The sequence below is a fragment of the Athene noctua genome, chromosome 5 (assembly GCF_965140245.1).
Source record: "Athene noctua chromosome 5, bAthNoc1.hap1.1, whole genome shotgun sequence".
NCBI classification, from domain to species: domain Eukaryota; kingdom Metazoa; phylum Chordata; class Aves; order Strigiformes; family Strigidae; genus Athene; species Athene noctua.
The window spans coordinates 57,956,184-57,971,558 of NC_134041.1; the positions used below are offsets into that span (position 1 = coordinate 57,956,184).

The 15,375-nt window shown below is 37.2% G+C and overlaps 1 protein-coding gene across 2 annotated transcripts in view; it reads left to right on the forward strand.

The window, feature by feature from the left end:
• The window catches only part of NHLRC2 (NHL repeat containing 2), a 35,111-nt gene extending 26,477 nt beyond the window's left edge, over positions 1 to 8,634 (forward strand). For both annotated transcript variants that reach the window (XM_074907784.1, XM_074907785.1), the window contains one exon: positions 923 to 8,634. In XM_074907784.1, the coding sequence (XP_074763885.1) occupies positions 923 to 1,179 (257 nt within the window). In that variant the 3' untranslated portion in view covers positions 1,180 to 8,634. The remainder of the gene's footprint in view (positions 1 to 922) is intronic.
• Positions 8,635 to 15,375: the final 6,741 nt, after the last annotated feature.

The following is a 15,375-nucleotide window of genomic DNA, read 5'->3' on the forward strand; positions in this document are numbered from 1 at the left end:
TTCATATTTACATATTTCTGCTTTTAAAAGCAGTCAACAAATACTGTACAGGCACTGCAATTTTTTTATATGCCTCATGATTTAAAATAGTTTCTTATCGCAGTTTATCCTTTTGGAATACAAATAGACTATTTCCAGTGAGAGTCAGCACACTTTTTAGCCTACAGAATCTCCAGATATTGTTGAAGTAAAGTTATATGTGATAGCTTCAAGGGTTAGTAAAATCGGAGAATATAAGCAACCTAAACTCAACGAGTTATTTCAAGCTTATAAATTCTAGAGCCAACTTAGGTATTTTCGGAAAAATGCCACTTCATCCATCTCACTTAGAGTAAAATACAGAGTATAATGCAGTCAGCTAGGTACATTTATTGTGCAGTTCATTTTTCAGTTCACATACTCTTAAATATTTAAATAAATGTGAAACTCAAGTTCTGTTGTAACAGTCAGCTTGCACATTGCTAAACTGCAGCAACCCACTTGTACAACCAACACTTCTGTTTGAAAATGCCATCATTTACCTGCAGTTTTACACATTTCTGGCAGATATGTTACCTGGAATATTAGGCCTTTGATGCAAATGTATAGCAACCCATTAATTTCAGGAATTTTGCTTGCATATCTCAGAATAAATTTTAATATCATCTTGAGTGTATAGGATAAATTGCAGATTCCTTGCATTTAAATAAGATGTACTGTATATATACCTATAGTTCTGAAGCAAAGCTATGGATCTCTCCATCTTTAAATGACTCTTAATGAAGTATTTGTAAATTGCTTTTCTTTCTTTTTTGTCCCTGACTGGAAAAATCAGGAAGGAAATTTCCCCTAATGTTGTGTATGGAAAGAAAGTCCATGTTGTCCTATAGGTAAAATTAGTGTTTTCAGTATGCTAATGATCAAACTTCTTGTTCTTCTACAGATAATACCTGGTTGCTTCAAGGACAATGTCTGTCTGGAGAAATAAAAGAGATTTCCTGCCAAACTATCATTGCCTTTCAGTTACCCAAGAGCTGTCTGTCAGCTGAAGCTATCCTGGCTATCAAAGTGTGCCTCTACTATTGCAGCAAAGGTAGCGGTGCCTGTATGATGAAAGGAATCTCATTCAGTCAGCCTTTACAGATAGCTAGTACAAACCAAGGCAGCTTGACTCAAGTTGAACTGATACATTCATTTTAACCAGCTAACCCAAAGCCAGCTAATTTCATACTTATTTTTACTATCCACCAATATTCATATTTTCTGTAAGAGAGAATATGAACAGATAACTTTTTCTCTCTTTTTCATTTTCCTGGAGCTTATGACAAAGCTAAGAAATAATATACTTGGTGAAATGAAGTTGAGTTCCCTACAGCTTAAGGTGGAAATTTATCATCACAACCTCATTTCTTTTCATTACAGTAGCAGTAATAATATTTTAATACTCTAGACTGTTACCAACAGTGAATATATTGGGTGTATGCCATTCTAAGCAATGAGCAACAGTTTTTAGAGTCCTTTTGAAAGAACTGGTGTTACTTTGTGATGTTACTGTAAGAAGTTCTTTGCACTGTACACACTGTTAGAATAGCTGGGTAAGTTTGGACTAAGAAATTCCTTTTGTGCCCCTACTAAATTTTAATAGAATATCAAAACAAATAGTTCCTTTCTTCAGGCTGTAAAAGAAGTATCTTGCTTATTTTTCTGTAATGGCATTTGTGACACATGTATTTTGAAAGTACATCTTAAACTAGGCGTAGCTCTAATTTTATGCAAACTGAGTGTTTTGCTTAACTAGATATGACTGCCTTGTATGAAGATCACAGTTTCACGGAAAAATTTCTGTGAAAGGAGTTCCAAGTTCCTACAGAAGAATTTAATGCTGATATCTAACAAAGAATGTGCCTCTCTCTAATGTGTGTATATATATATATATATATATACACATATATATATATGTAAAGAAAAAAAACCACAAAACTATGCTGGAGTTGTTCTGATACATACCAATTTACATTTTTATAGTTAAGTGGTAGATAATAGTTGAATATCTAAACTGCAAAAATTAAATGTCAACCATTTCAAGCATAGTGAATCACTTTCCTACTTTTATGATTTCTCTGTAAAGAGAAGAATCTGTCTGAAGAATTCTGTCTCGAAAATACATAATACTAGGAAGAATATTACACTCTCAAAGTCTGATTCAGTCTTTTGAAGTCACTGTTAGCCCCTGATTTGTAATAGTGGCCACTGAAGCAGAACTGTATGTTTAATAATAGATTATTTGCATTCATGTTTAGGGGTTCTGAGCTTTTGCTGTAAAGCTGATAACCTAATGTTTGAGTAAAGTGCTTTAAAACTGTTACAAAACTCTGCCTTTGGTGGTTCAGTGTTTTTCAAGTAAAATTTCTTCAATTTGCCATAGTAAGTAGCAGGAATACAGGACGGGGGACAGTTTTTTTACTTGAACTGGAAGAATTTCCACAGTGCTTAAGTGGTAATTGGATTAAACTTTGTGCTCTGGTCATGAGGATCAGTTCTGAGAAGATGATTTGAAGTTCAAAGTTAGTATTTTTGCATATATTATAAAGTACAATACTGAAATAATTTTTGTATAGTCTTTTCTAAAACAGTCACCATTTTTCCTGACCCCTGTCAGCAAATCCCCAGTATGATTTGGTTTTGCTCTTTCTTACTTAAAGGCTGACTGAAATGTTGGTCATGAACCCGAGAGACTTTTGTTTTAAGGGAACCATATGGACTGGTATGTTTTTTCCTTCCATTGAAATGCCAGTCTATCTGCGAGTAGTACCAGAAATGGTTGTTATCTCACCTGTCAGCAAGGCAAGGGCTGTGTTAGTATTTTTCTTGTGTTTGTTTTTTAAGCAACTTTTCTAATTCAGTGTTTCAACTCCTTTGGGTAAGCCTCTCAATTCTCACATGTCATTTTGAAGGAGGAGAAAGCTTTGCTGCTTTGTTCACAGATTGCAAATGCTATTGGAAGGATGAAGGTAAAGAAACTGATTTGGGCATTTATCATTTTTTACACCTTAGTACAACTCTTCTAGAATTTTTTGTTTGTTTAACTTTGGATACTAGCCAGAAAACCTTAGATCAGCTTCCAGCTAGCTCACAAATTTTCTATTGCTTACTGAAAAAAAAAAAAATTAGTTTCAGAAGTTCAGAATAATGAACCAAACTGTTACACTTGTCTTGAACATATAATTCAGCAGATGGATTTTTTTTTTCTCTCATTTTCAACTAGAATGACATTGTATTTGTGTATTTCAGTTGGATGTAATTATCAGATTCTGCCTTGTATTCCAGCATTCAGAAAAGTTAACAAATCTGTTTTCTTATTGAAATAGTAATATTTAAATAATGGTATTGTAGATATGTTTTCTATCTAAATGTACATATATAGATGTGTATTTAAGTATCATATCCTTCTTGTTTTCAAGTTTTGACCTCTAGTCACTGTAGACACACTCAAAACCACTCTAAGCTTATAGGGAAGGGGTGTTAGTACGTAGGAGGTAAACTGTTACATAAGCATCAAGCTGAAGTCCAGGATCAAACTGTAAAGAACCTTTAAATACTTAGTTGTAGCCAAATTTTAAACAATTCTCTTGCAAGGAAAACAGTCTCAGCTTTACTATTAGAGAGCAGGAATATATCTATTTGAATCAGTTTTTTATTTATCTTTTAAGTCCATGTCTTGCAGCAGATGACTGAATCTTACATAAACTAGGGGAGTGGGGGTTAGTGTACTATATCTGTGCTACTGTTACTCCTACAAAGCCTCAGAACATTCCTTGCTACTGGACTGTAATGGCTTTATGCTAAAGCAGGGGCAGAAGGTGTGACACCATCTCAAAAAGACACAAACCCCACTATTTACAAAGAAAAGCTGTATATCTCAAAATTATTTTCCCCCTGCGTCTGCTAAGTCCTCAAACCTTTCGGGCAATAACTTTTTTAGTTTGCAAGGGAGAGCTGTGTTTCTTGACTCAGTGGGTGTCACACAGGGACACTGTTCTAATTGTTCTCTCATCATCTTCAGAGCAGCTGTTTCTCACTCTGCCCCAGTTCTCACTGATGAGGTTACTGGGGTTCTTGTGCCCCTCACTCAGTCTGTGTCTTCACTGTGATTTGCCTTTTATCATACAGTCTAATGCTATCTCTTGTTTGTCTAAAGAATAGCATACACTTTCCCAGAGTCATTCCTTCTGTTTCACTTGTGACATTTGAAAGTCTATAATTAGAAAAACATGTTTTTTAAAAGCTTATGATGTTTAGGGATACTCTTCCCATTGCTTCGTCCAGGGTTTACAAGATGCTCTTAAAGTAAAGCAGCGAGTACCATAAATGTAACCAGACATGCAAACAGAATAGTATGTACAAGCTGCAGAAATGTATTTCAGTTAAGTACCAGAAAGCATCTTCCAAATATGATTCAGAAGAACAGAAAATGTTACTGCTCTGTCTAAATACTGAAAAATCCTATATATCTATGACTTCTATCTCTTCTCGTGGTAATTTAGTTTCCTGATATAAAAATTCTAAGCAGGTTGATATGGCCCAGCATGCCAAGATTTGTATCGTACAGTAAAAGTATGTAATTCAAGGCCTTTTCAAAGCATGTCTTTCTACTGACTTTAATAGGTTTTGCATTTAGGCCTTAATAAAGTAATAAATTACTGTAGCAAATCTCTAAAGAATATTGGTCATGGTTCTATTGTATAATGAAAACAAGTTCAGTGGCATTTTCAGGTTTTAATTGTAGTGTTTGCTTTTATTGAACAGCTTTGGGTTTTGAATTAATATATTAATAGTTTCATGAAAGTTTTTAGAATTTTTTTATTTACAGTACAGTATTCTTCATTAGACTAAGAAAAAGATAATATGATTTCAAAGAGGGAGTGTAATGTGTTTTGATAGCTTTTTCATGTGTGAATTCAGTAATATCTTTCTGTAGTTTGTTCCCTTCTGTTGAAGGAAGGGTAGGGATGCTGACTGTGTAAACGTATTGATGGGCACATATTTTATGCATACATTTTTAGTTGAGTCCTTTTGGTGTTAGATTCTCACGTGTCGTTTTGGGCTTTTCTACGGGATGTACTTTTTTCATAGTTTGTATTTTTACTTTTATGTCTTCTACTCGTAGAACATTATGTTTGTATAATGCTGTGGTAATGTCGTGATACAAAGCAAGTACAGACCAGATGGGTAATATATGAGAAAGTAGTTATATAGCATTGTGTAAATGCCTTATCTGCTTAGCCTCAGAAAAGTTGCATATGGCTTCCAGTACGTTACATATATTCTTAATGCACTTTTTTAATTCCAGTGGGCAAATCTTCTAGCTTAAACCATGAGTAAAACTATTTTTTGTGAGAACATCAAGAAAAACATATTCCTTATCTCTTGCTCAGAGGAGGGGGATGATCAGAATGAAGGGACTTTCCTCCTCGTGCAGGGGCATGTCCTTCTGTTCCTTTAATTATTGACTATTTATTTTAGCACATAGAGTTGTATTATTGACCATAAATTCTCTTGAATTTTTTATTCCTAACAAGGTTTTCTATATACACGGAAGCATTAAATGTCTGGCTTTATAGAGTTATGAGTGATATATCTAGCTGAAAATGGCTCATGGTTTAGCAGACAGTATCAGAGATTTATGTACATTCTTATGATTTGTAACTTTTTTAAATCACTGTTATTCATTAAGACTTACCTCAGAGACACACTGCAGCTAAACTCCCACAGAAGTGTGTTCATAAACTTTGTATTGCAACTCAAAATTAAGTTTTCTTGCCTGTATAATGTGCAAGAGATTCTGTGACACGTTGTGTATACATGTCCTCCAGGCTGCAGTTGTGCTACCTGAGGAGAATTCACCATGCCCAGAAGCTTTATCAACTACCCACAGTAACTCTCTGCTCAAATCTGCCAGCTCACTTGTTCATATAATCAATTAAAATTACTGATTCATGTTAGCAAAGATTTAGTATTTAGAATGAATCATTATAATTTTCATTGAAATGGGTTTGTCAGGGATTAGAGGAGCTTCTCTTGTCACAAGCAGAGAAGGTATAAAAATGGTGACAATTAGCAGGAAACAGTTATTGAAAATGTGAGACCTGGTTATTTTTTAATTAAACCACCACATCTGCCTTTGTATTCTGCAACGGATCATGAATTTAGAAATGGTATTTCTAATGTTTTACATTCCATTATGATCATATAACCAAATTTGACTACTGTCTTCCATCAGAAGCAGCCATTTTACAGTTTTTGTAGTATCATGTGTAAAATCACCTACTCTCATTAAGGATTACAGTTCATTCTTATTAAGGATTCAGCACACCTATGATTGAGTTTCAGAGTTTATCTTCGTTTCTTTGCCATAATATTATGGGGGATTTTGATTAAGTTTTGGGATCTATCTTTTCTTCCTGTAGTTTCCCCAAGAAGGAAATGCAGCCAGTAACTTGTTAACAGGGGGGCATCCAAGTAGGATAATTCCCTCCACCAGCTCCTTGCCCCTCCTCTGCTTTGGGGATGAGGATGTGAACAGCAAGTGCAAGTAGGGCTGTCCCATATGAAGATAACATACCTGGTAGCTCACTCCAAAAGGGTGGAACTTCAGGATGAGTTGGAGTTACACCATAACACTGCTTCCTAGGTCTGATTCTCTTTACAGCCTATAATATCTTGCTCCATAAAAAAAGGCAAGAATTTTGCCCTTATTCCTGCAAAAATCTTCAGTTAATTGATTCATTAGTACAGTTGAAGATAATCTGGTAATAATTACTGAAATCTAGGACCTATCTGGACCTTCCCCCATGCTTCTGGGTAGCGTTAGAATAAGATTATGTTCTCAGGTCAACTGTATCAAGCTCTGCACTGATGCAGCTGCCATCAAAATTTTTACCTTTACCTCTGGCGCTGTCCAGTGATGTTCTGAAGTTGTTTCTAGATCTCCCAGAGCATCTCATCAAACTTGAGTAGCCTGTGCAGGGATTTTGATGGCTCTTAGTTTTAGGACACTTTGATACTATAAATTAGATACTTTGGCTGTTAGGTGATTTAAAGGATACACCAGTTTGCTATCTTATTGCAGATGGTGCTTTATTATTTTCAAGGGGTAACACATTTTTGTCACAGTTGCAAAACTAGAAGCCTTGGGTAGTTTGTGCAGCTAGTGTATTGCTTAGTGTACCTCTTTCTTGGTCCATTGTTTTCAAGTGTACCAGACAACTGTTTGTCCAGTTGCAGGCCCTGGGGCTCAGAAGAGTGATATTCCACACTGTCTGTTTCCCCTTTTGACTAAGTATTTATAAACTCAACTCATCTGTCCATTGTCAGACTTCGTAGAAAGCAAGATAATGGTTCCCAACTGATGTTTTACACTCATGTTTTTTAAAAAGAAGAGCTTGTTTATCAAACTTCCTGTATATCAGGAATCTGTCCTGAGAGTTGCCTGTATCAGATACCTGCCTTCCAGTTTTTAAAAACTTAGAATTGATAGTAGAAGAACAAAATTGCTAAACGTTTTATATTTTGAACGTTTAACTTTTAAACTGTCCAATTTCACTTTTAAAGAGAACTAGTGGAATTAAAACTTTCTCTTCTGTAAATCATTACCATTAATGTACCGTTAATCATTGTATCATTAAAACCTGTGATGGATCTATGTGATTTTGTAAAGACATTAATAAAGAAAAATAAGGTAGTTGTAAAACTGCTTCGGGGTGAAATCCCGGTGCTCTGAGGTTAGCGGCAAGTATCTAGGGCCAGTAGTTTGGCCCAGTGTGACAGAAATTCTGTATTTTAAATACATCACAATGACTGAAGTTAAAAATCAGTGCCTTGCATAACAATACTTGAAAGTGTATCTTTACAGAAATGCAAGAGTACTGATTGAAATAAGGTATTTTACCTTCAAGGTTTGCAGGTTTCAGGGGGTTTTAATTCTATTAGTTCTACTAATTCTGAAACTGGAGTTTTCCTTCTCCGTGTTTTTCAATTAAGTTGAAATGAAGGTGCTTGTTGTTCAAGCTACTCTTCTTAAGTACTTAAAAATTTTTTTTTCAATCCTGTGAACTAGTATAATACTAGTGAAGAAAGTCACATCTGAGCACTTAACACCTTAATAAATGTGTCTATATGGTTTAAGGGTAAACACGATTTTTTTTCTTCCTTGAGAGCTTCAATGTTGCTTTTGTGGACATTGAAATATTTTTGTCTGCTCTTCGAGATACTAAACCTGTTTTTCCATTACATGCGGTGCAAAGCCTTTCAAATATCTGAACATTTAAAAGAGGTGGTTTATAGTTGCTACTACAAAATATGTGAAGAATTAAAACTAGAGGCACTTAATCTACAGCTAATGTAGGTTGTGTAAATTCTTCACATACAGCATTGCCTAATAATGTTCTTAACAGTATTTGTGGTTTATGATCTTTTTAAATAAAAGGTAAATGTCCTGTAATATTATGAGAACAAATAAATACACTGTAGAAGAAATGTCAGCCTTGGATATCAATTCAACAAATAAACAGTGATTAAAGAATGTACTATTTCTCCTGTGAGACCTCTTTCTCCTTGTAAAGCTTTTTCATGGAAAAATAAACATTAAAAAATTTATCTTTTCTTTCAAGGCTGGGTTTGTCTGTCAATCTTAACTTCCACGTCTATGTTGATGTAATGAAATGCGTCTGACATTAAGGGTTACAGCTTTATTAAAATCCTTTAATTAACAAGTACTGTTCATTTCACACTGTCTTTCCCACAGGGCTCCGCAGTCGGGGGTGTCAGCCAGCCATGCAGTGCCCTGAGGGTTGGTAAAACACTGTGCCGCCATGAGGACCCCACAGTTTGTGTTACACAGTGGTTTGGAAACAAGAGATCTGGTTTTATTCTGTTTCTGCACATAAGAGAGATGAGAAATGGTGTGCTGCATGAGTCACAGCCTGACTGGTTTGTAGCCTTCAGTTTATTGCAGAGATCCCAGACAAGCTCAGCTGCTGGAACAGATCTCTCTGCATTGAGCTCTGCTTTGAAGCACTGTTGGCCATATTACTGTGGCTAAACTGTGACACAGGTTGCAGTATGCAGGTGCCTGTTTAATAATTATGGTTGAACCATATTTTAACAGCAACTTCTAAAAAAATATAATTGTTTTGTTATAATTGTTTTACTTGGGTAACAGTTTTGCAGCTTTGACTAAGAACATAGGGATACAGAGTACTAATACAGGCTTCTGGTGTGCACCAATGCAACTGAGGGCCAATACCAATGTACCAATGAAGATAATCCCTTATTTATGCTCCTCATCCCGTTTTTATTGATACAGTGATTTATCATTAATGGATGCATCATATGCCAAAAATTCTGACATATTTACTACAGGTGACCCTCAGCAATACTAGTGTAGCTATGATGATTTTTTGCCCCTCCCTTGCTAAAGATTATTCCTCACGTTATTCATCTATTCAGATATTTAAAACATTTATACATACCACTTATAAAACTCATCTCTTTGATTTCCATCCAGATTAAATACATTCAGCTTAGCCTGATGCAGTAAGTCTGAATTTGACAAACATTCAAACAGATCTATTTGCAATTCGTATGTTTTGTTACAAAGTGCATCTAAAGCTTCTGCCAAGGCTCACTCAGCTAGCGTAGGCAAGGTCGGGTGATCTCAGCATCTTAGTGAGCATTTGCCTTGGATCATAAAGCCAGGAGTTTACTTGCCTTCAGTCGTCCTCGCTGAAATGACACCTCCACCCCTTACTTTTATCTAAGTATTCTTAAAGCAATAGGCCTGTATGTACACAGACTCGTACATTCTGTGCACCAACCTACAGGTGCCTGTGTGTGTAATGGCAGTTGTGTGACTGAACTGGACTTGTGCGTTTTGCCAGAAGCCAGGAAGGCACTCACTGCCGAGGAGAGATTTCTGTGGTTGCAAAGTCACTGCTCTAGGAAACAATTAATTAGGTTGTTTCCAAAAGCAAGGGAAAGGAGCCTTTAATTTTAAATTCACTAATGGGGCCAAGATATTTTCTTGTTCTTGCAAGGGATTCTGCATTCTCCTTGCCAAGAGGAACTTCTCTGGAGATTGGGTAGATGGGGCTTTAAAAGGCTTCTCCCTGCCCTGTCCTTCCCATCTGAAGTAGTTTCCTGTGGCTGTTGAAAATCGTGACCCTGTTGCCTCATCTGAATTTTATCTTTTCTGCCTGGTCACCCTGGTACTTCATACACACAATCCCACCAGCAACTGAAAATGATACCTGATGACTCTTTTATGTGCCGCTGCGTGTAGCAAAATTCTCCCTTCACTGTAACTGGGCTTTCTAGAGTCAGTTTGTTCTCCTTTGCCCTATTCCTTAAGCACAGAAATCAAAGCAGAGGTGAGGATTTCAGCCTTCAAGTGCAAAAGAATAGCTTTCTAAAGTACTGCTGCAGCAGCACATGTTTCTTTCTTTTTTTGGAAAAGCATTAGCAAGTTGTAACCCTTAGTTAAATCTCTCCATATTTTTCCTATCTCAGGCATTCCCTTAAGCAGAGTATGTGGGCTTAGCAGTGCTCAGAGCTCCTAACAACAGGCTGTAAATAGTGGGTATATTTTCCAAACACTGAAGAAAGTTGCAGTATTAAGAAGTAGTTAGATATTAATGACAAGGTCGCTTCAGTTAAACCAGATATTTAGTCAAATTTACCCCTGTGCTGTACATTGACTTGTGAATTCCATCCACCCCATAGCTCTTGCAATTATTGTCCTTGAGAACTGGAAAGTTGTTCTAACACCGTCTTAATTTACTAATGAGGAGGCAGCACATCAGGTTTAATTTCTTTATACAGCAGGGCTTGGGAAAGCACGTCACTTCCCAGCGAAGGTCTGAACCCTGCATCTGAGCCGACAGCGTGTAAGCAGGGTGTGTTTTAAGCAGAGTCAGCAGCTTAATGGTCAGCAGCAAGTGTAAGCAGTTGTTACCTCAAGGTCTCTGCACCTTTCCTCCCTCTCCTTATGCACACTGACATGCTCGTGACTTGACTAAAGCTGTGATGTTTTCCAAGTTGTTATCTGGGGTTGATACTAAAATACAGAGATCACTAACAAAGAGAGATGTAACTGTTTTTCAAAATCTTCAGCAAATGGAATCACAGGAGAATATAAAATTGAAATGCACCGAGCAGTGCGTAGGAGCATCAGTGCCTAAATGGCAGCTAAATCCAAGGGAAATTTGCTGGGGGCTACTGAGAAACCTGTCATTTAAATTTTTCTTTATGCAGTTGAGTGAAGAAGATGGATTTAATTAGCATTTTTGCTGTGCTCTTAGCAGTTGAAGTGCTATAAAGTGCTGTTGTTACCGCAGACTCGAATCAAAGGAGGTACATGTGGCAGAACTTCTTAGACCATATGAGGAAAGTGCAGAGGAAGTACTGGGACGCTGAGAAATGGAGTCCCTAGTAAAGAGTGACAAAATTTGCCTCACAAATTCACTGGTAAGTGTCAAATAAAACATTTACTGAATCATAGCAGGATTAGTTATGAATTTAAACTAGCAGGGGATTAAAATTTTTTATTTACTTGAAGATGTTGAATAGAATGATTGTCTTTACAGTAGGCTAAAATTCCGTGGAAGTGCATACAGAAAAAATACAGAACTTTACCAAGGGAAGTGAGGGAGGATGGATGGTATATTTTATATAGAAGTGTAAGCATGGTTTTTTTCTAATAGACAGCAAGCTTGCTGATTTTAAAAAATATATATTTTTAAATGTTAGTAGATGGAGAGTCTTAGCAATTTTGTGACCTGTTTCTGGTCTATGTAAATGCATTCCTTATAATCACAAGATTATATATTTTTCTTACCCACTTGGTACAGGGTCTCTCCTGCTTTCACATACTGTGGTACCTAATCACCGTGATGCTCTCGGGACTCTGCATATCCCAGTTCCGGTCTTGACACTAGGAGAGACTCAGTTATTGTAGGCATCTGACAGCAGACATGCTTATGTTTTCCAAGAACAGTCTAGCTCAGATGAACCTGTCAAAGTTAGTTGTTTTCCACCTTCTAACATGCAGAAAGCTTGTGGAGTACCTCATATAGCAACAAGCAAAAAATAATCAGGATTCTTTTGGATTTAATCACAGTCTTGAAGGAAAGTTGTATTTAGGATTAAAGTGGTCCCAGGAAAGAACTAATCTGCTCTTTGCAAAAAATCCCAACAGGTTTATGTTTTCAGCCTAGAAAAATTGTATGTTTTAAACTCAGAAGTGTATACAGTCAAGTAAGAAAATTTTCAGGAAAAGGGATCAGAAGCAATTCTGACCTGCCAACTTAACAGTATGAGGACTATTGTAAAGAATGATATATCCTATCCATTTTTTTGTCAGCCAAGGAAATTAGTGAGGAAAATCAACTAGGATTGTGTTCCAGTGCATCACTTTAATAGTACATCTCAGCATTAAAGGCTGCTGAATTCTCCTTGATTTGGGAAAAGGCTCAGATTCAGTTTGACCCTGATATAAACCATGGGAAGGATGAACCCTTAGGTGGAATAAATTTTCCTGCTTCTAACTGGACAGTGGAGTTTATACATTTCTCTCAGACAGCAAATAGATGCATTTATCCCTAAGTTACTACACTCCTCTAGTTAACCTCTGCTGAGTTTCTTCATGACTATCACACAATCCTTTTCACTCTACCTGCACCTCTCTAATTAGCTCTCCCAAGGCTTGCAGCCCGTTGACTGTCTGCTTCTAGCTCTTTTCACTCTCAAACGCAATTTAGTTTCTCTTATATTGAAAAAAATATTCCTAACATGTACATCCCTTTCCCTTTTTACACTCATGAAATGTGCTATTAGCAGGAGCTCCTTCTTCCTCTATTTCACTTCTGTATTACATCTCACTAATCTGGCTGTCCCCATGCTGACCACTGAAATTGCTCTCAGCAAGGTTTCTAGTGATCTATTGCTAGCAAAATATCTTCAATCTTCTTGGCCTGACAGTTGCCTTCAACATATACAACCAGTCTTTTAGTTTTTAAATTTTCACTTTGTTTGCTTCTTTACTTCCCTTTATTCCAGCTCTCTGCGTACTTTGGAAACTGTTCCTTCATCCTGTCCTTCGCTCAATAGTCCTTGTCATCCCCATCTCCAGCTTCTGGTGGGAATTCCCCTGGACTGCCACTCTTCCTTCCCTCTTCTCATTGCACTTTGTCTCCTGATAGTACAAAGTTCAGCAACCACTTGTGCTGAGGAGTCAGAGTCCAACCTCTCTCCTCCAGAACATTCTCTATCAAACGTAAGTCTCATCCTTTATCTTCCTCTGACTTTTTAAAATTTAATATAGCTGAAAACTCCTAATCATCTCTTCACCATTCCTTCGTGTTACTCTTTAACAAGCAACCCTGCTGATTACAGACAAGCCTTAGAACTTCAGCATTTGTTCAGATTTCAGCATCTGACTAGGCCCTTGGATTTGGACAGTATCTGAATTTTTGCAGATCCTTTTTTCCATCTTTTGTCTTCTCTCTCTAGTCTGAATGTTTGTTACAACATGCTGAGTTAGTTAACAGAATCTTGTCCTGCTTTTACCTATCCAAAATGCAACTTTGTCAAGTGCTGATTTTGTAGACCAAAGGGTGATGACAGAAACATTACATTTTTGAATCCAACTGCCAGCTATCCCTACTTGCTAGTATCAAGCATATGCTGCACCTCTGCATATTTCAATATGCCAGTCACAGCATAGTCATATTCTATCTGTGAGGTTTCATTAATTTTCAAGATACCAACTGGGTTTTTTCATCTTTCTGCACCAGTACCCACTACTAATCTTGCAAATGTTGCGAAAAGTATCTCTGAGGTTTCTCCTAGTTTTCAAAAGGATTTCCTCAACGTTGGCAAAGCCTTTCTTACAACACTGAAATATTGTCAACATTCAGGCTCTCCTGGACTAAGATCACTCACTCTTAAGCCAACAATATCTCATTGTTCGCTGTCAGGCTTCGTCTGTTGGCTGCACTGTACCATTTGTTGCCTGGTGTTGTACATCGGTTGTAAGCTCTCAGTGGATATGGGACTTTCTTTCCCTATGTGTTTATACAACACCTAATGCCGTGGAGTTTTCCCTGACAAGTTCTCCTAGATGCTATGGTAATATAAATGATAAGAACAGTTGGTATGACAGGTTTATTTCCCTAGCAGTGCTTAATCTTAGCAAAATAGCTTTTAGAATAGATTCAGAAGCAAGAAAAATAAAATAAATTACTTCTACAAAATTTGAAGTTCTGCTTCCATCATTCTAATGTCTTACTCTTGCCTACCTGTTTGTAGATGAATCTCCCATTGCTCGTCCCAGTGAAGCTTCACCAGTGTAGAAGCAAATAAATTAAAAAACCTTGCTGAACTGGAGGGATTATGTCCTTAGTCCAGGAATTCCGGAAGGGCACATGGAGTTCAGCTGAGCTGGACGTCTCTCCAGGTTCAAGTCCTAAAGGATCCAAAGATTTTATCACGCTTTTCATAGAGATGTTTGATCACATGCTGAAAAAATGTTGAAGTTGGCTAGAAGTGCATCTGTCTTCACAATATTTATTGGCTTTTTTAGTTTGTTCTAGTGGATAAAGAGACGATTGATTGGAATGGATAAAAAACAAAAACAAAAGAGCATCAGACATAGGGTTTGATCCTGTAGTGTGGTACCTCTGTCTGCCACCAAAATACAACAGATCCTAAACACATGTGAGTGAAGGGATGGGCCTTCCTGTTGTGGACTGTTGCAAAGGGCATGTTTGGAGTATAGAAGTTCACTCCATGCCTTTAAACAAGCCACGGGGATGTCTCCTCAACTGCTGGTTGTTACCCTTATGTGGAGATCTGAGTGACTGATGAATGTTCTTTCTTAACACCTACCTGACTTTTTAATGTTTGTCACTGTGTATCTGGAAGATCATGAACGATTTCATGGAGTTTACTTGATATTTTGGGCAGAAGGATTCAATCTCTTCTGCCACAGGTTTTACCCTTCTCTATAAGCTGTTCTCTCCATACTTCTCCACACTCAGCACCAGAAGCTGCTTTCCATCATTCCCGTATCGTTTGGGGGACACATGCTGCTGCTGCACAGGATGGAGTGGATCCTCCTAAGAAGCTGTCAGCTCCCTGTTAGGGGGAGGCTTTTGGGTTCGGACCTTAACTCATACTCCTGAGGAAGGGCAGTGGTCTAAGTTCTGTTAATGCCAGATAGATAGCACTCTTCCATCGGAAGACTGTCTCAGTACAGAAGGAAGACATTTGCTGTTGGGACATACTGCTGTGCCATGACTTTGCTGTGGTTCATGAACCAGTGATGATTTCATCTTCAGT